General features: G+C 41.4%; 1 protein-coding gene across 5 annotated transcripts in view; it reads left to right on the forward strand.

Annotated features, from left to right (window-relative positions):
* Adgrf1 (adhesion G protein-coupled receptor F1) overlaps nucleotides 1-17,216 on the forward strand; it is a 50,708-nt gene extending 33,492 nt beyond the window's left edge. For 3 of the 5 annotated variants that reach the window (XM_034521795.2, XM_034521794.2, XM_076915240.1), the window contains 6 exons: nucleotides 1,345-1,533; nucleotides 3,692-5,062; nucleotides 6,897-6,938; nucleotides 8,217-8,276; nucleotides 14,605-14,671; nucleotides 16,791-17,216. In XM_034521795.2, the coding sequence (XP_034377686.1) occupies nucleotides 1,345-1,533; nucleotides 3,692-5,062; nucleotides 6,897-6,938; nucleotides 8,217-8,276; nucleotides 14,605-14,671; nucleotides 16,791-16,864 (1,803 nt within the window). In that variant the 3' untranslated portion in view covers nucleotides 16,865-17,216. The other 2 variants (XR_013104683.1, XM_076915241.1) reach the window with 2 other exon arrangements.
* The last annotated feature ends 256 nt before the right edge of the window (nucleotides 17,217-17,472 follow it).

Below are 17,472 nucleotides of genomic sequence, written 5' to 3' on the forward strand. Positions count from 1 at the left end.
CCACATAACTACGTATATGTATGTATATACACACAGACACACATTCAGGAAACAAAAATTCAAGCAGCTAGTGGTCCATCTGGTAACAGTAACAATGATCTGAAAACAGTCACTTGCTTCCTAGTCCAATGTTATGTTTTGTATCAAAAAGAAAGAAAAAAGAAAGAAAGAACAAAAGAGAGGAAAGGAAGGAAGGAAGGAAGGAAGGAAGGAAGGAAGGAAGGAAGGAAGGGGAAGGGAAGGGAAGGGAAGGGAAGGGAAGGGAAGGGAAGGGAAGGGAAGGGAAGGGAAGGGAAGGGAAGGGAAGGGAAGGGAAGGGAAGGGAAGGGAAGGGAGGAAGGAAGGAAGGGAAAAGAGATGAGATAACTGGTTAAGAGCAGGAAAATTCAAATCACGGGAGGAAAAGTCTTCCAGACTGGCTCAGACACCACTTGTATAGCAGACATCTGTATTGAGTAGAGCTTCCATCCCAGCCAGAGGCCTTCTTCTCACAACAGAGAGCCCCAAAGAGAGCTGTCAAAGCACCATGGAACAGCTGCTACTCAGTGTCTTCATCTGTGAGGAAGGAACGGGTAGCCACTGGAGTCTAGTCTTGCTCTCTCCTTCTTTGTCCCAGTTCTAAACATGGCAATAGTTGGAATTAGTTGATCCAGGATGTGAGGGCTGGCAGACAGCTAGTACACTCAGCTAGAAGGAGCAAGGAGGATGGGGACAAGGGATCCAAGAGCCTGCATTAACTTGTCTTGATGAATACAAATACTCATGCTTGCTGTTTTCCAAGTTACCCTAGCATAGCAGAAGCAGACTGGGGCTGAGAGGGAGATGTAAGATTCTAAACCCAGTGACATGGTGGGAATTTATCCAAGCCCAGAAGTCAAATTGGCATGTGTCCATCTATCTTCTCACCCTGAGTAATGGCAGAGCTCGGTACTGGTAGAATGAGTGAGTACTGGTACTCATCTAGCTGAGTACTTCTCGCAAAGTAACCAAATCTTGCTGATCATCTGTCTCTCTGTAACTGAGATTATGATGTATTTGGAAATGCCTTTCAGACAATATTTTCATGATCCAGCTTCCTTGGCACTAAAATATCAAACAACACTCCTCCCTGAAAAGAGTGTCTGATACACTCAATCAACACATCCCTATTGTGTATTGAACATGGTGTCTACCATATAAGATTCATTGAACCACAGCCATTGTTCCCACTACTCTACAAGGTACCCCTGATGTGCTGCACTTTGCTCTGTAGATAAGACATCTGATTTAAGTTTAATGATGTGCAAGCATTTCTGTTTTCCACCTTAGAACCTAATCATTTATATTAATTATTTTTATTTTTAGGAGCTCAGTATGATTACAGGCAAGATCACAGAGGCACGTGTGGCATCTTTGGTGCAAAATCTTTCCACCATCGTTCTGCAAAGCCCATCCACCACAGTCGGGAACCTGGGCTCAGTGGTGTCACTTCTGAGCAACATTTCATCCCTGTCACTGGCAAACTCTTTAACTGTGTCCAATTTGACACTGAAGGTATGATTTTCTGCAAGCATCCTGGTTTAGCCTTCTGCATGCTGGGAATACAGGCATGTATCACTCTACCCAGATTGAAGGTTGAATTTCAAATGCTACATCTTATATAAGGCGTACTAAAAGCCTGGATGATGGGGAATCTCTTGATAAAAAACAGAGAAGCCATGTAACAGTTCCCATGTGAGTTTTATTGGCTTTTTCATAGTAAAAAAAAAAATGGGCTCAAACCACATAATGAACTACACAGTATATAAAGAACTTCACCGGGCGTGTAGCTCAGTAACAGAGTGTTGACCTAGCAAGCATTGGGCCCAAAGTTCAAAACTAACTTTGGGGTCTGGGAAGAGAAGAAATATAAACGCCCATGTTCAATAGTGCAAAAGCTTACCCTTCCTTTAAACCTGGGCCTTCACAAGCAGCCTGTTCATGGGGACATTGCAACTTAGACTGTTGATCCTATGTGTTCATTATATACAGCGAATAATTGAGAATTCCTTTCTCTTGGCTGGTTAAGTGTAGATACTGAAATTTTGACTTGAAACAACATGCTAATATTTGTTCACTATATGCTACTATTAAAGTGACTAATATGCTTACTTCAACAGAGTCTCACTGGAGATACAAACCATTCTTAAGGGCAAGCCCCATGCCCTGCACTAGAAATGGCCAACACAAAATGAACTCAGTGGCCTTTTTGGAAGTTCTTTGTCACATAATACTTTATCAGGCCTCTCTTGTTTCTCCTTACAGGTCCTCTGAGCATTTATTATGGCTTCCAGTTTTGTAGTTTTATAGAATTCCTATGTATGCAAATGTGTGTGCATCTGCAGCTGTATGTGTTTCTGGCGATTTTTCTTGTTTTTTTTTCCTGTTTATTTGTTTGTTTGTTTTGTGCTAGTCTAGTTTGTTTGCTTTTATTTCTATTTTACTTTATTTTATTATTGTTATTTAGATGCCTATTTGTTTTCTAGTGAGAAAAAGAAAGGGTGTGGATTTGGGTCAGAGCAGAGGTTGCAGGAGACTGGGAGGGGAAACAGTGATCAGAATATATATATATATATATATATATATATATATATATATATATATATATATATATATATTCAAACAGTGCAAAACCTGGTGGCACAGGTCTATAATTCTAGCACTTGAAAGGCTGAAGTAGGAAGATTGTGAATTTGAGGCCAAACTTAGGTCCTCTGGAAGAGCAGTAAGTGCTTTTACTGTCTGAACCATCTCTCCAGCTAGCAATTCAAAACCACCCTGTTCTTAAGAATCAGTATTGAATATTGAATATTCTTATTCAGTAAGCAACAATAAGAACCCACAAATTAAAATTTGAGCATCCACGGCATGATGCTCTGTTTTTTACAAGTTTTTTTTTAAATAGAAAATATTTATTGTTATTGTTCATACACTGAACCCTGATTAGCTTTCCCTCCTCTATTCCTTCCCATTCCTCCCCACCGCTCTTCCCATCAGGACCCACCCCATTTCTGTCCCTCATTAGAAAAGAACACACTTCTAAGAGAGAATAATAAAATAAAGTAGAATAAGATAAAACAAATTGTAATGTTAGCTAAGGGAACAAAATGTTGAAGTTGTTGGACACCATGCTTCTGTCCTGGGGCTGTAACATATTCACCGTTCCCATCTCAGAGTTAAAGGAACACACACCTGCATGTTGTAGGATGCTTATTCATCCACATTGAAGTAAAGCCTCACTGTGATTGCAGATGACTTGGGGTGACCACTCTAAGCTCAAGTTAATAAAAACATTTTATTTGGTGTGTGGTTTTTTTGGGGGAGGGGTGTCTGCGCTCATTGCACTGCACACATATGGAGACCAGAGGACAATCTGTGGTAATTGGCTCTCTAGTTCAATCATGTGGGCTCTGGGAATTGAACTCAGGTCATCAGGATTGGAGCAGATACCTTTACCCACTGAGATTCTCTACAGTCTTGTCTTGACCCAAGTTCCTTTACCCAAACTCTTCTACTATATTGAATTACAGAACTGAATGTAATTCATGAGTCTTACCATGATCATCAACTTACCAAGTCTATAACCATTTTCCCTATAGTTAACATGAGCAACCTTGACGCTTGTCTCTCCTGTCTCAGAAGACCTAAAGTGACTTTGATTTTTATGTTTCAGGATGTCATCAACATAGCTGATCATATCCTGAATTCATCCTCCATAATGAACTGGACAATTCTATTACAAGAAGCAAAGGGCGCCAGCTCCCAGCTACTAGAGACATTGGAAACCATCAGTACTCTCATCCCTTCCACGGCTCTGCCTCTTAATTTTTCTGGAAAATTCATTGACTGGAAAGGGATTCCAGTGACCCAAGTCCAAAGCACACAGGGCTACAACTATCAGATCGAAATGATACAACAAAATGCCTCTCTGCCTATCCGAGGCCACGTGCTTATTGAACCAGATCAATTCCGGAAATCACATCCAAAGACTATTATCAGCATGGCCTCATTGACCTTTGGGAACATTCTACCCATTACCCAGAGAGGGAATGAACGGGTCAACAGTCCTGTGATATCTACACTTATCCAAAACTATTCCATCAGTGAAGTTTTTCTGAACTTTTCCAAAATAAAGGGAAACCTGAGCCAGCCTCGCTGTGTGTTTTGGGACTTTAGCCACTTGCAATGGAGCAACGCGGGCTGCCAGCTAGTTAATGAAACTCCGCACACAGTACTGTGCCGATGTAGTCACCTGACCTCCTTCTCCATGCTCATGTCACCCTTTGTTCCCTCTTCAGATGTCCCTGTGGTAAAATGGATCACGTACATAGGGCTGGGCATCTCTGTGGCAAGTCTAATCTTATGCCTGATCATCGAGTCTCTGTTTTGGAAGCAGACCAAGAGAAGCCAAACCTCCTACACACGCAACGTTTGCCTGGTGAACATCGCCCTGTCGCTCCTAATTGCTGATGTTTGGTTTATCATTTCTGGCACTGTGGACACCTCTGTGAACCCTTCTGGAGTCTGTGTGGCTGCGGTGTTCTTTACCCACTTTTTCTACCTTGCCGTGTTCTTCTGGATGCTTGCGCTTGGCATCCTGCTGGCTTACCGAATCATCTTTGTGTTTCATCACATGGCAGCGCCTACCATGATGGCTATTGGCTTCTGCCTAGGCTATGGGTGCCCTCTTCTTATATCCATCATCACCCTTGCCGTCACCCAACCTAGCAATAGCTACAAAAGGAACGATGTGTGTTGGCTTAATTGGTCTGACAAGAGCAAACCTCTTTTGGCGTTCGTTGTTCCCGCGTTGACTATTGTGGCTGTGAACTTGGTTGTGGTGCTGCTGGTCCTCAGGAAGCTTTGGAGGCCAGCGATTGGAGAAAGAGTGAATCAGGATGACAGAGCTACTGCCATCCGCATGGGAAAGAGCCTCCTTGTGCTAACCCCACTGCTCGGGCTCACCTGGGGCTTTGGCATAGGAACAATGAATAGCAAGCATCTGGCTTGGCATGTTCTTTTCGCTTTACTCAATGCTTTCCAGGTAAGAACAATAAGTGTATGTATTACATACTCATATCATTGGAATAAGTATAGAGAACTAGGGTTGGTGAATGAAGATGGCTTCATCTCCTTGGCTCCAACAAATCTATAACACAAAGTACATCCAGATAGTGAGAAGACACACCCATCCATTTTCCCCAGCAGTTTACATCATACTGAAGGAGAATTCTAGACATTCTCAGTAACCCACTGTGGAGCTGAAATCTATCAGCATTCATATAACTACCTTTTCTCTCTCTTGTGGTTGACTCAGTCCATATTCTTTTGTACAAATCTCTGACGAAGCAGAGGAAGAGAAATAACTCGAAAGCACTTGCTGACCTTGACGAATACAAAACAAGTCCCTGAAATTTAATGAGCAGGGGCTGGCAACCTGACACCAACAGCCAGATTTTGTAAATAACAGTTTCTTGGAACACAACCATGCACATTAATGTACATAGAGTCAGTGGCTCTTTCTTCTCCAATAGCAAAGGAGCTGAAACAGATATTATGTATCTTACAAAGCCCAAAAGACTCACAATCTACTCTACACCTGCACACACACACACACACACACACACACACACACACAGACAGAGAGAGAGAGAGACAGAGAGAGAGAGAGAGAGAGAGAGAGAGAGAGAGAGAGAGAGAGAGAGAGAGAGAGATTGCTGATCCTTAGTATTAAGGATGGCTTTTATATTTGGTAGTCAGAAGGTGTTTAGAATTAAGAGAAAAACAAATCCTTAGGTATTGATGTATCTGGAAGAAGTTTCCTACCATGGTTTATTGCACATAAGGCCAAACCACTTGGAGCAATGAGTCATGAAAATGGCAGTAGTCTCATTTTTGGGTTCTTGAGTCAAGTGGTTTTCTTAAATACCAACTGTATGCTTAATCTCTCCATTCATCAGATCTCCCAGCTGATGAGTGGAGATCACAGTAACACTTATAGAGTAATATTTGAGGATTATAAGATATAACTGAGCACCTGACACAGTGCCTCATTCACAGTAAAGGCTTAGAGTTTCTTAGAGGCATTACACCAGTCTACACTGCAGTAAATGGACAGGTGGTAATATAGATGCCGTCATGGTGACCATGCACCCAATGGAGACAAGTCTTGAGAGCTCTAGGAAGGGCAGGCTTGTGAATACCACGATATTGGCTTTAGCCAAGATTTTCCAAGAGACAAACTTGAATACAAAGTTACTCGTGGAGTCCACCTTCTTCCTCCTGGCTAATGGATGCTGAACCTCAGTATCCGCTGTCATCTCAGGTACATGATACATGCTTATTAAATGCCTGGTTGAAAGAAAGGCTAAGACACCTCAGCCATTAGGTGCTATGTGGGGCTTTGAATGACATCAAAGCAGAGGATGACGTTCCACACGAGTTTACAAGTTCATTTTATCATTTGCTCATTAACACACTCACGAAATACAACCTGTGAGCACTTTGTAATGTGCCAGGCACTGTTTGAGTTCACACTGTTCTTGCCTTCTAGAAGCCTATAGTCCAGCAGGAGGGCAGACAGGAAAACAAGTTCAGTTGAACATATAGTACATGCCTATTACCCCAGCATTCATGGAGTAGAGGCAGGAGAATCAAAAGTTTGAGGCTAGCCTGGCCTATTTAATGAGTCTCAGGCTAGTGGGTTATAGAATGAGGCCTTACCTCCTGAAGGGGCAGGGATCAAGATCAGAGTATTAGGTGTCATAACTTTGTGATAGAATTGTATCATATAGTATATAGATGATTTCTTATCTGGAAAAGAAAATACAATACAATATATATACAATTTACTTTTTTGCTTTTGGTTCTTGTCAAAGGGATTTTTCATCTTTTGTTTTGGAATTCTCTTGGATAACAAGGTATGTGTATATTCACTTCTCCCTTCCACAATGCAAACATACAAAGTCTCCCTTTAGTTCTAAGACCTTCGTTATATACATGATGGGTACTTAGGTAATAAGATTTGACAAAAGGCAGATTCAGTCAGAAAGAAACTAAGTGATCCCTGCTGATGAAGCCATCTAGATGCAACCACAAGTGAAGTGAACATAACAGCATCAGAAGGCTGAGGCAGGAGGATTACAAGTTCCAGACCAGCTAGAGCTCTGAGGCTCTGTCTCAAAAGCAAACAAGCAGGCAGCAAGCAAGCAGGTAGGCAGGCAAGCAATCAAACAAACAAACAAAATTTCTTTCTAATTTGCTTTCCAAGGGAATGAATTCTATTTTGTGCCTTGAATTCCTTTGCCCATTTATTTAAAATATGCAGAAAGAATATGATCCTCACATTTCCAGGCTAGTGGATGCTAAGTAGCTTCTCATATTAAATAAAATTCCTAATGAAAGACAATTAGTTTTACTGAGAGACAAATAGAAAACAAGTTGTGAAGAACCATGTTCCATGTTTCCTCCCAAGCAGCAAGTAATTATGTCAAGAAATAAAGGCAGTGATTGACGTTTTAGCAAGAAGACAAAAAGATTTTATTATTGGGACTTAATCCTGTTGCAGGAGCTCTGGGTTTGGTTCCCAGTATCTACATGGTCACTTACAATCAACTGTAACTCCCATTCCAGGGGACCAGATGCCTCTTTCGACTTTTATAGGCACCAGTCACACAAATACATATGAATATATATATATATATATGTATATATATATATATATATGTGTGTGTGTATGTGTGTGTGTATACATATATATATATGTGTGTGTGTGTGTATACATACATACATATATATATATATATATATGAAAAAACACTCATGCACAGAAAATAAATAAATAAATAATAAAATACTGAAAATAGGAAAGATTTTATTGCTAACTTATCTGCCATATATCAACACCCATTTACATGTCCACCATGTTCCTATCAGACACATGGTTAGGAAACCTTTTCCTTCACTGATAAACTTCACCCCTGCAATTATTGTTAGATACCCATGGCTTACTACATTTGTTTGATACTGTTGCTTTCAGTTCATTTATAGTTTTGCTTCTAGGAAGAGAGAACAGTCTATTAGTTATTTGTGCTAATGGTCTAGAAGTAATGTTGCTAAGCAACCATTTCGAAGGGTACTTCTCCTTAGAATACCTGATCATTTTTCTCTCTCCACTACATTTTCTATGCCCCTGACAGCTTCGGCAACTTCTGTCCAACAAGTTGACTCCATTAAGCTCATGGAAGCAAACATCAAAGGTAATGAATGACCTTCGATTCCGATGCATATAGTACCAGTTTTGTGTTTTGTCCCTGTATGTCATCTGTGGCAAGCTCATTCATGGAGGGCCCTTGTTTCCCTTGGTATGGTGCCTGGCTAGGCTTGATAGCCAAAGAAAAAACTACAGAGCAAGGAGGGCCCAGGCAAATGCATATGTGCACTTGAAGCCCATAAAAGCTATGGTGCTGTATCAGGCCTGCTGGTGATGCAGCTCTATGCTGCCACCTGCCACTGGTAGCAGGCTAGTGCATTCAGAAACAGCTTCTGCTATATAGTCTGCTGACATTCCTGACACAGAAAGCAGAAAAGAACCTCAAGGTGAGTCAGTATGAGGCAGGATTAGAGTTTAGTAAGAAAGCAATCGAATGCAAATTTAAGCATAGGCTTTAAGAAAGGGGGTGGGGAGCTGGAAGAGGTTAGTTACACACAGTAGGGCCAGCTTCTCAAGCGAGTCACATTGTAGTGTCTTAGCAATATGTGTATGTACAGTTTTGGTGACTTTGGAGTTATATTGTTCAAAAAATTAAAAATTAGGTAAAATTAGGTAAGTTTTTCTTTTTCTTTTTAGCAAATAGCATGGTAAGATGGGTTTTGAGCTGTACTATTTAGGTGAGATAAAAACAGAGGTTAAAAAAGTTAAAGGAATCCTTAGTATACATAGGGTCTGTAAATACCATCCATAACTTTATTCATAAGAGTCTTTGATTCTCAGCCAGTAGGGCTGAGGGACTTTTTTCTCTTCCCACATCTCTTTATCTCCCACTACAACTTTACTGCCTTCTTTGCTATGAGTAGACGACTGAACAATACTATTTATTTTGGTCCCCGATAATCTCAGCACTTAGGTCTATATTCCAGAACTTTGCATAGATAGAATGGAGTTGAGGTGATGTGGGGGTGGGAGTGTCTGTTTCATTATTTCTACAAAAGTGCACATGAGAATAGTGTGTCATAGCACACCACACACACACACACACACACACACACACACACACACACACACATTTTCTACTTTTAATGTTAGCATGCATTTTTTGCCTTTCAATAATACATGGAAGACTTTTCAGAAAGAGTGCTAAAGATATCTGTATTTGATAAAAAGCCAACCCATTCAACTGTAAACAAATTTACATGATTGTCCAGAGAGGATTTTTTTTAAATACAGGAAGCAGTAGGTTTTAAAAATAAAGTGTGGTGGTACACAACTGTGGTGACTTGAATAAGAATGTCCTTTAGAGGCTTATATGTTTAGATGCTTAGTCACTAAGGAGTGGAACTGCCTGAGTGGATTAGAAGGATTGGGAGACGTGGCCTTGTTGAATGATGTGTGTCACAGGGGGTAGGTATCTAAAGCACATGGCCCTGTCTATCTATCTATCTATCTATCTATCTATCTATCTATCTATCTATCTATCTATCATGTCTGCCTGTGCAGCAGGGTATAGCTCTCAGCTATTTCTCTAGCATCATGCTTGTCTGGCTGCTTCCATGCCCTCTGTCATGATGAAAATGCACAAACCTTCTAAAACTATAAGCAAGCCCCCAATTAAATGCTTTCCTTTATATAAAAATAATGCACTGGTCATGGTGTCTCTTTACAATAGAACAGTAACTAAAAAGCGATCATAATTCCAGTGTTTAGGGAGGTATAGGCAAGAAGATCAGGAGTTTAAGGCTGGATCTTGAAACATAAGGAGTTTGGTCTATCTTGAGCAATTTAAAATGAAACAAAAGCAATAAAAACAAAATAATGAGCTGGGGAGGTATTTCAGAGCACTTGCTGTTCTTCCCAAGGTCCTAAGTTCAGTCCCTAGCAACCACCTTAGGTACCTCATAACCATCTGTAACTCCAGCTCCAGGAAGTCTGACACAGGCATCCACAAATATGTGGCATACCCACACGTATACACACACACACACACAAATAAAAATAAAATGAAGCACAAGTCAATGAGGAAATCATCATAGGGCTTCCTTGGTCTTCATGTCATAGTAGAAAATGCTGCCACGAATATAAGGAACAGTAGCCCATCTTGGTCACTGTACTTTGACTACCACCTCATTCACTGTAGGTCTTAGGAAAGTTCCATGGCAGCTGAGAGAAGTTCTTACATTCTGTGGTTTTAATACCATGTCTTGAACTCAAATCCTTGGGACCAGAAGGTGTGAAACTAAAGTTATTGTGTAGTCTCAGGAAAAGGAGGAAGTTACAGAAAAGATTACACATCAATGAATAAAATGAGGACGAACACTCCCTGCCCTTCAGAGCAGGTTTTCCTCATTGGAAACCATCCTCCCTAAATGGAAAAAACAAAAACAAAAAAACAAAAAAACAAAAAAACAGAAGCAAAGGCTCAAGTGCCTGGCAGCATTTCTTCCTGTTTCTGACATGTCCTGTTAGTCCTCTTCAGATGTGAAGAAGGTCACTAAAGAGTAATGGTCACCTAAGGCCTGTTTCTTCTGCATCTATGGCCCTCCCAATTTTAACTCAAGCCAGGTGGTAAAAATTAGATTTATTTTATGGTTGTCTGGTTAAATGATTGTCCTAGTTTCGCTTCTTGTTTCTGTGATTAAAATATCAAGGAAAAGGCCTACTTAGAGAGGAAAGTGCTAGCTTGGCTCTCACTTCCAGAGAGAGAAATTTGTTACACTGAAGTCAAGATGGTGGAAGCCTGAGTTGGAGAGAAGACAGACAGACAGAGAGAAAGAGAGAGGGTGGGGGGGGGGATATACAGAGAGAGACAGAGAAATACAGAGACAGAGAGAAACAGAGAGAGAGAGACAGACAGAGACAAAGACAGAAAGAGTGAAATACAGAGAGATAAAGAGAGACAGAGAGACGGGACAGAGATAGATAGATAGATAGATAGATAGATAGATAGATAGATAGATAGATAGATAGATAGATAGATAGAGGACACACACAGAGAGAGAGAGAGAGAGAGAGAGAATGCACATGCATGCACATAAGCTGGTGGTCAGCTCACCTTCCCCTGCATAGTTCAGAATAATGAACTGACCAGTGAATGATGCCACATCAATTAACATAATAAAGATTATCCCACACAGACATGCCTCTGTATCAATCTAAGGAAGACAACTCTTCATTGAGACTCTCCTCCTAGGGGATTCTGGATGTCAAGCCAAGTATCAAAACCACCCAACACTGTAGCTGTCTGCTTCTGTCTCTGCCTCTGCCTCTGTCAGTCTCTTCTTCCCTCCCTCCCTCCTTCCCTCCTTCCTTTCCTCTCTCTCTCTCCCTCTCTTTCTCTTTCTTTGCTGAGGAAATTTGAATTAAAAAAAAAAAAAAAACAAGTACCCAGCTTATGGATCATTAGAAAGTAAAGAGGAGATGGGAGTTGGAAAATGGTTCCGGGGTGAAGATGTCCTACTGTTCTTACAGAGAACCCAATTTAGTTCCCAGCCCCCACATTGGTGGTTCACAAATGTCTCCAACTCCAATCCCAGGTTGTTCAATGCCTCTGTGAGCACTGGATGCTTGTGCACACATGTACTGCTATATACATGTATACATAACTGAAAACAAGGACAGGTAAGATCAGTGCTCCTATCCAGGAACTTGTCAGTGAGAAGAACAGGAGAAAAGAAGGGGACAAGGTATAAAAACTAAGAGCTCCGGACTTGTTAAAACTGTGGGATTTGGGAAGCAAATGAATGAAGATAAAGGAGGCAAGAGGGTTCTCCAGGATACAGGCTCATAATCAAAACAAAGATGGCAAGAGCAGCCTGTTTCCATGACACGCGATGAGCCTGATTGAGGGAACTTGAGCAATAGGTATAGGTTAGAGTCATGATGCTGAAAATTCACTGAGGGGGCAAAGGGCTGATGAGGCAGGGATCTATGAAAGGATATTGAAAATAGAAGATACTTTTATTAAAAGGGATGGATGAGGAAGCCAACAGCGTTTTCAGCAAGGACCATCTATTCTGGTCATGCATGGGTTGCTTGTGAGATTGTCATTGCCGTATCTGTGCCTTCCTTCTTGGTTTAGTTTCCATGTCATGAGGACTGAGAATGGGAATGGACATTGTTCCCTCCAATATTCCTAACACCTGAACACTGTCTAGCAATGAAAACCTCTCAATATGAGTTAATTAATAAGTATAAATAATTAGAAAACCAAGTCAAGTATCTTAACATTTATATTTCCTAATAATAATAATGTTTTTGCTTGAAACATTTTCAGTTTAATGACTAAGTCAAATAAATCTACCTATCTGTTTGTCTGTCTGTCTGCCTATCTATCTATCTATCTATCTATCTATCTATCTATCTATCTATCATCTATTTATTTATCTATGTACTTATTTATTTTTGGAGATAGGGTTTCTCCATGTAGCCCTGGCTGACCTGGAACTTGCTTTGTGGGCCAAGCTGGTCTTGAACTCACATAGACTCACTTGCCTTTGCTTCTCAAGTGCCAGAACTGAAGGCATGCGCCACTGTGCCCAGCTTAAGTTTTAATTTTTTTTAAAAAAAAGCATAGTTATTTATTTTTATTGCATGTGGATGAGTGTTCTGACTGAGATACCAGATGCTCACAAAGGCCAGACGTGGGCAGTTACAGATCCTTGAGGGCCACCTTGTGGGTGCTGGGAACTGAACCCAGTTTCTCTAGAAGAGCAGCAAGTGTTCTCTGCTGCACCATCTGCTGCACCATCTCTCCCGCCCCATGATTCAGTTTCTAAATTATCATCTCTATAATCTGTATACCAACTTGCAATTGGTTATTCATAGAGCTGACTGCTTAGTTGTACAAAAGTAAGGCACCGCTGTACCAGGGGCTTTTTTTTTTTTTTTTTTTTTTTTACAATGAATATTAGGTTTTTTTTTTTTCAGTTCTTCTTCTAGTGGCAAATGTATAAATTTAAAAAGTATAAACCTGCCCATGAAAAGGGAGAGTGTTTCCTTCAAAGCTACTTTCCAGCTGGTTGCTGGAAGTTGTAAAGACACAGAAGCTTCCAATTCATTTGGAAGTAAACCCAGACATACTTTAACAAAAGGATAAATGAGCAAGTAGTCTATATTCTTAAAAGAGAATCGTAGATTAGGAGCACAGAATAAAAGGCCGCTAGGGACATTGATTGAGCATCATGAGATGAAATATTGGAGACAGGCAGACATTATCAAGGAATAATACAAGGCACCCTCAAGTGTGACAGTGGTGAATGGCAGGAGAGATCACTATGGAGGGCCATGCTCTTGTGGGGTGAGGGTGGACAGTAGACAGAGAGACCATTTTTGAAGAAAATACTCTCACAGGGTAAGAATAGACAATGGCCAGAGAGGCCATAATGTAGGGCTTGATCATTTGAGGGGGAATGGGGGTACAACAGCCAAAGGGACCACTGTGTCAGCTACATGCTAAGGCAGGCTTTGTACTGTTACATAAAATTGCTGGGTCGAATAGCTTTCCAGCTGCGCTTTTTCTTACCCACGGATTGGAAAAGGTAAGAAGAAGGATTGCGAAGTGACTGGTAAGCTCAATCAATAATTCCGATTTTTCCATAAGGCCATGATTTCACCCACAGTCACAGACGCAACTTAAATTCCACTCTTTGATGATGCAGCAGCTGAATGTGGCAAGGTATGTCCTTAATGTCATCCCAGCACTCAAAAGGGCAGAGGCAGGAAGATCTCTTATGTGTTCCAGGCTAGCCAGAGCTACAGCGAGACCCTGTTTCAAAAACCAAACCCAACCAAAACAACAACAACAAACACTGAACTCATGCAATCGAGCAGATTAAAAGGAGTCATAGGAAAATTGAAATAAGTCTATAAAAATACCTGTGTTTTCCTAAGGGGAAATATCCTCCCTTGATGAGCCATAATAAAGCCACCTCCACTTTCTCCTTGGTTTCATCTGTAGCTATCTTTTCATATATATGTATATGTATATGTATATGTATATGTATATGTATATGTATATGTATATGTATATGTATATGTATGATTTTGGGCTGGGCAGTGGTGGCACACACCGTTAATCCCAGCACTCAGTAGGCAGAGCCAGGTGGATCTCTGTGAGTTCGAGGTCAGCCTGGTCTACAGAGTGAGTTCCAGGACAGCCAGGACTACTCACAGAGAGACCCTGTTTTGGGGTGGGGGAGAACTAATAATTGTAATGACTTTTTCCCTTCTCATGATTCATTAAATTACTGCACTAGCAGGAATACAGGAGGTGGTGGGTTACTAACTTGGTTATAAATGAGGGGCCAACCTTCAAGTCTGCTGATTTCCAACTAGCTGCCTAACACAAACTATTTCGGTGTTCTTTTGTGCAGCAAAACTCCTCAGCTATAGTTACCAAGCCTAAATGCTTCAGGCCTTTCAACATACTACAGCACAGAGGTGAGTTATAATACAGCCAGAGAATGTTAAAAAAAAAAAAAAAAGGTAAGATGGAAGATTATGAATATGAAGAGAATCCAATAATAATTATTAAAAGATGGCAGTACCAGTTGGCTGCGCACCTGAGCCCCTCTGCATCGTGCTCAGGGCTGCTAAAGCATTGCTGAGGATTTGGTGTTTATAGGTACACACACACACACACACACATACACTCATACACAGACACACAGACACACACCACACTCATACCACACACGTACCACACACACAGACACACACCACACCACACATGTCACACGCACACACACACCACATACACTCACACACAGACACACAGACATAATACATCCCTACCACACACAGACACACACACACACACACACACACACACACACACACACACACACCCCTATAGCATTGGTCATTAAGGCCCTAGGGTTAAGGAGTATGGTAGACCAGCCCTAGCTACATCCTTACTGGAGAGTCATCCCTCTTATGCCAGCTGCTGAGCAGCTGGACATGGTGTGTTTATGTTCAATGGTGAACACCTATTGTTTTCTGAACTAAACTGGGGGAGGGAGGTATGACACTTCATGATGTTGAGAAAGTACTGTTCCCTCCTGCATTCACATATTGATGGCTACTGAAAAGGTAACATGCCGCAGTACTCTTGGAGGAAGGGTGAAACGCAGAGAAAGAAATAGAAGAGACATATTGTGTTACAAGTTAAGTTAATAGCTCTAGTCCCATTTTATATTTATTTTATATTCTCATCAAAACTATTCAAATTATAGCTGTGGAGTACTCAGTTCTAACCCTCCTCCTCCTCCTCTCAAAGCTCAGGGAGCATCATGGGAAACAGGACAGAGAGACTGAGAATCAGGTATAACAATGTTTGCTGAACATGGTGGGGTTATTGCACACAGAAACTCATAGTGGCTGTTACTGCACACATAAGACCTGCACAAAAATCAATACAGCTAAACTTCCAACACAGACAGGGAAAGGGCCTATGGCCTCTCATCCCTAGCTGAAGAGCTATTAGCCAATAATGACTGGGAGGAAGACTCAGTTCTTTTAGAGATGTGGTTCCTGTTAGACCGTATCTTTTTGTTACTTTTCTATTTCTGTGACAAAACATCATGACCAAGGCAGATTACAGAAGAAAGGGTTTCTTTGGGCATATGGTCCCAGAGAGTCAGAGTCCATGATGTTGGAGAGAAGACAGCAGGTGGCAGGAACTGGATGTCAAGGGCTCACATCTTCAACCACGATTGGGAAACAGAGACGGTGACCTAGAAATCGCTTGAGTCTTGAAATTCTCAAAGCCCACCTCCAGTGACACACTTCCTCCGGTCAGTCCACACCTAATCCTCCCCACACAACACCACCAGCTGAGGGACCAAGTGTTCAAATGCCAGGGCCTACAGGGGACAGTCTCATTCAAATTGCCACACTGCCCATGTGCAGTAGATGGCCCTATACCCCTGTCCACAGAGAGTACCCAACGAAAGTCAGCGAATTTTTCAAACAGAGCACATGAAACTGGTAGAGAAAAATGGAGGATGGGGACAAATTGGAGGGTGAGAATGGGGAGGATGTGTTCAAAATACATTACATGCATGGATGGATTTCTCAAAATACTTAAAAGTTTCTCAAAAAGAAAAAAAAGAATGCTTAAATTCCAAATACAGTTCGTGTTGGAAACGGTATCTACCCCAGCCTCTTGGTTCCTGTTTTCACTGCCTCCAACCAGACAGTTCCTTGAGTGCCACCTTTCCAGACATTTTTTTCCTGTCAGTTAGAGGGAAAGACAGACAACTTCTGGGGCTCTTTCCTGCAAACCATGCACTGAGTTGAAGTCTATGTTATTTTACTTCCCAGCAGTAACTGAAAAACAGTGTCTCTCATCTCCAGGGGTAGATGGTTGACAGATGCAAGCTTCCATGGTGTCCATGAAGGGCTGTCCCTCTCAACCAAGCATGTTCTGTGGTTTTCTTGACCGTCACCTAGAACGAGCTCCAGGTTAAGGATACCTCATAGTCTTTCTGTCATTTTATTTTATACTAAAGTCAAGACTTGCAGGAGTGACTTACCTCATCTTCTTCTCCCCCTTCAGGCATGTATGCACTCTCTCACGCTGGAGATTCGTCCAGCGACATCACACTAACTCAGTTTTTATCAACCGAATAAAGCCACGAGTCACGATAAAGGGTAAAGTTTTCTTTGAGCAACATGTCATTCAGAGCCACATGGCAGGCAGCTAAGACATGCACAGAATCAGATGAGACTGTGACTTGGGAGTCCGAGGATAAAACTGGCTACTCTGAGGCTGGAGAGATGGCTCACTGGCTAAGAGCACGTGTTGCTCTTGCACAGGACCTGGACTCAGTTCCCAGCACCCACATGGTGGATCACAACCATCTGTTCCAGGGGATCTGCTGCCCTCTTCTGACTTCTTCGAGCATAATATACACAGGGGGTGCATAGACATACATGCAAAACGTTCATACACAAAATAAAATAAATCTTTAAAAAAACCCAATAGGTGACTTCGGTGGTTCAACTCTGCCTTCTTTATTACAAATGAAATAGAAATGGTATTGATTACAAAGTGAACTACAAAATATCACACTTTGTTCATACAGGAAGACTTGTCAATGAGCAATCCCCACCCCAGTATCTCCAGCTAGGATATCTACTACTAAATAACACTAGAATATCTGTGCAAACAATTCAATCTCCACCCCAGGGAGCACTGCATAATTCTATTCATCCTGAACCCTAGTCAAGCAAGATGG

The sequence above is a fragment of the Arvicanthis niloticus genome, chromosome 17, assembly GCF_011762505.2.
Source record: "Arvicanthis niloticus isolate mArvNil1 chromosome 17, mArvNil1.pat.X, whole genome shotgun sequence".
Taxonomy (NCBI): Eukaryota; Metazoa; Chordata; class Mammalia; order Rodentia; family Muridae; genus Arvicanthis; species Arvicanthis niloticus.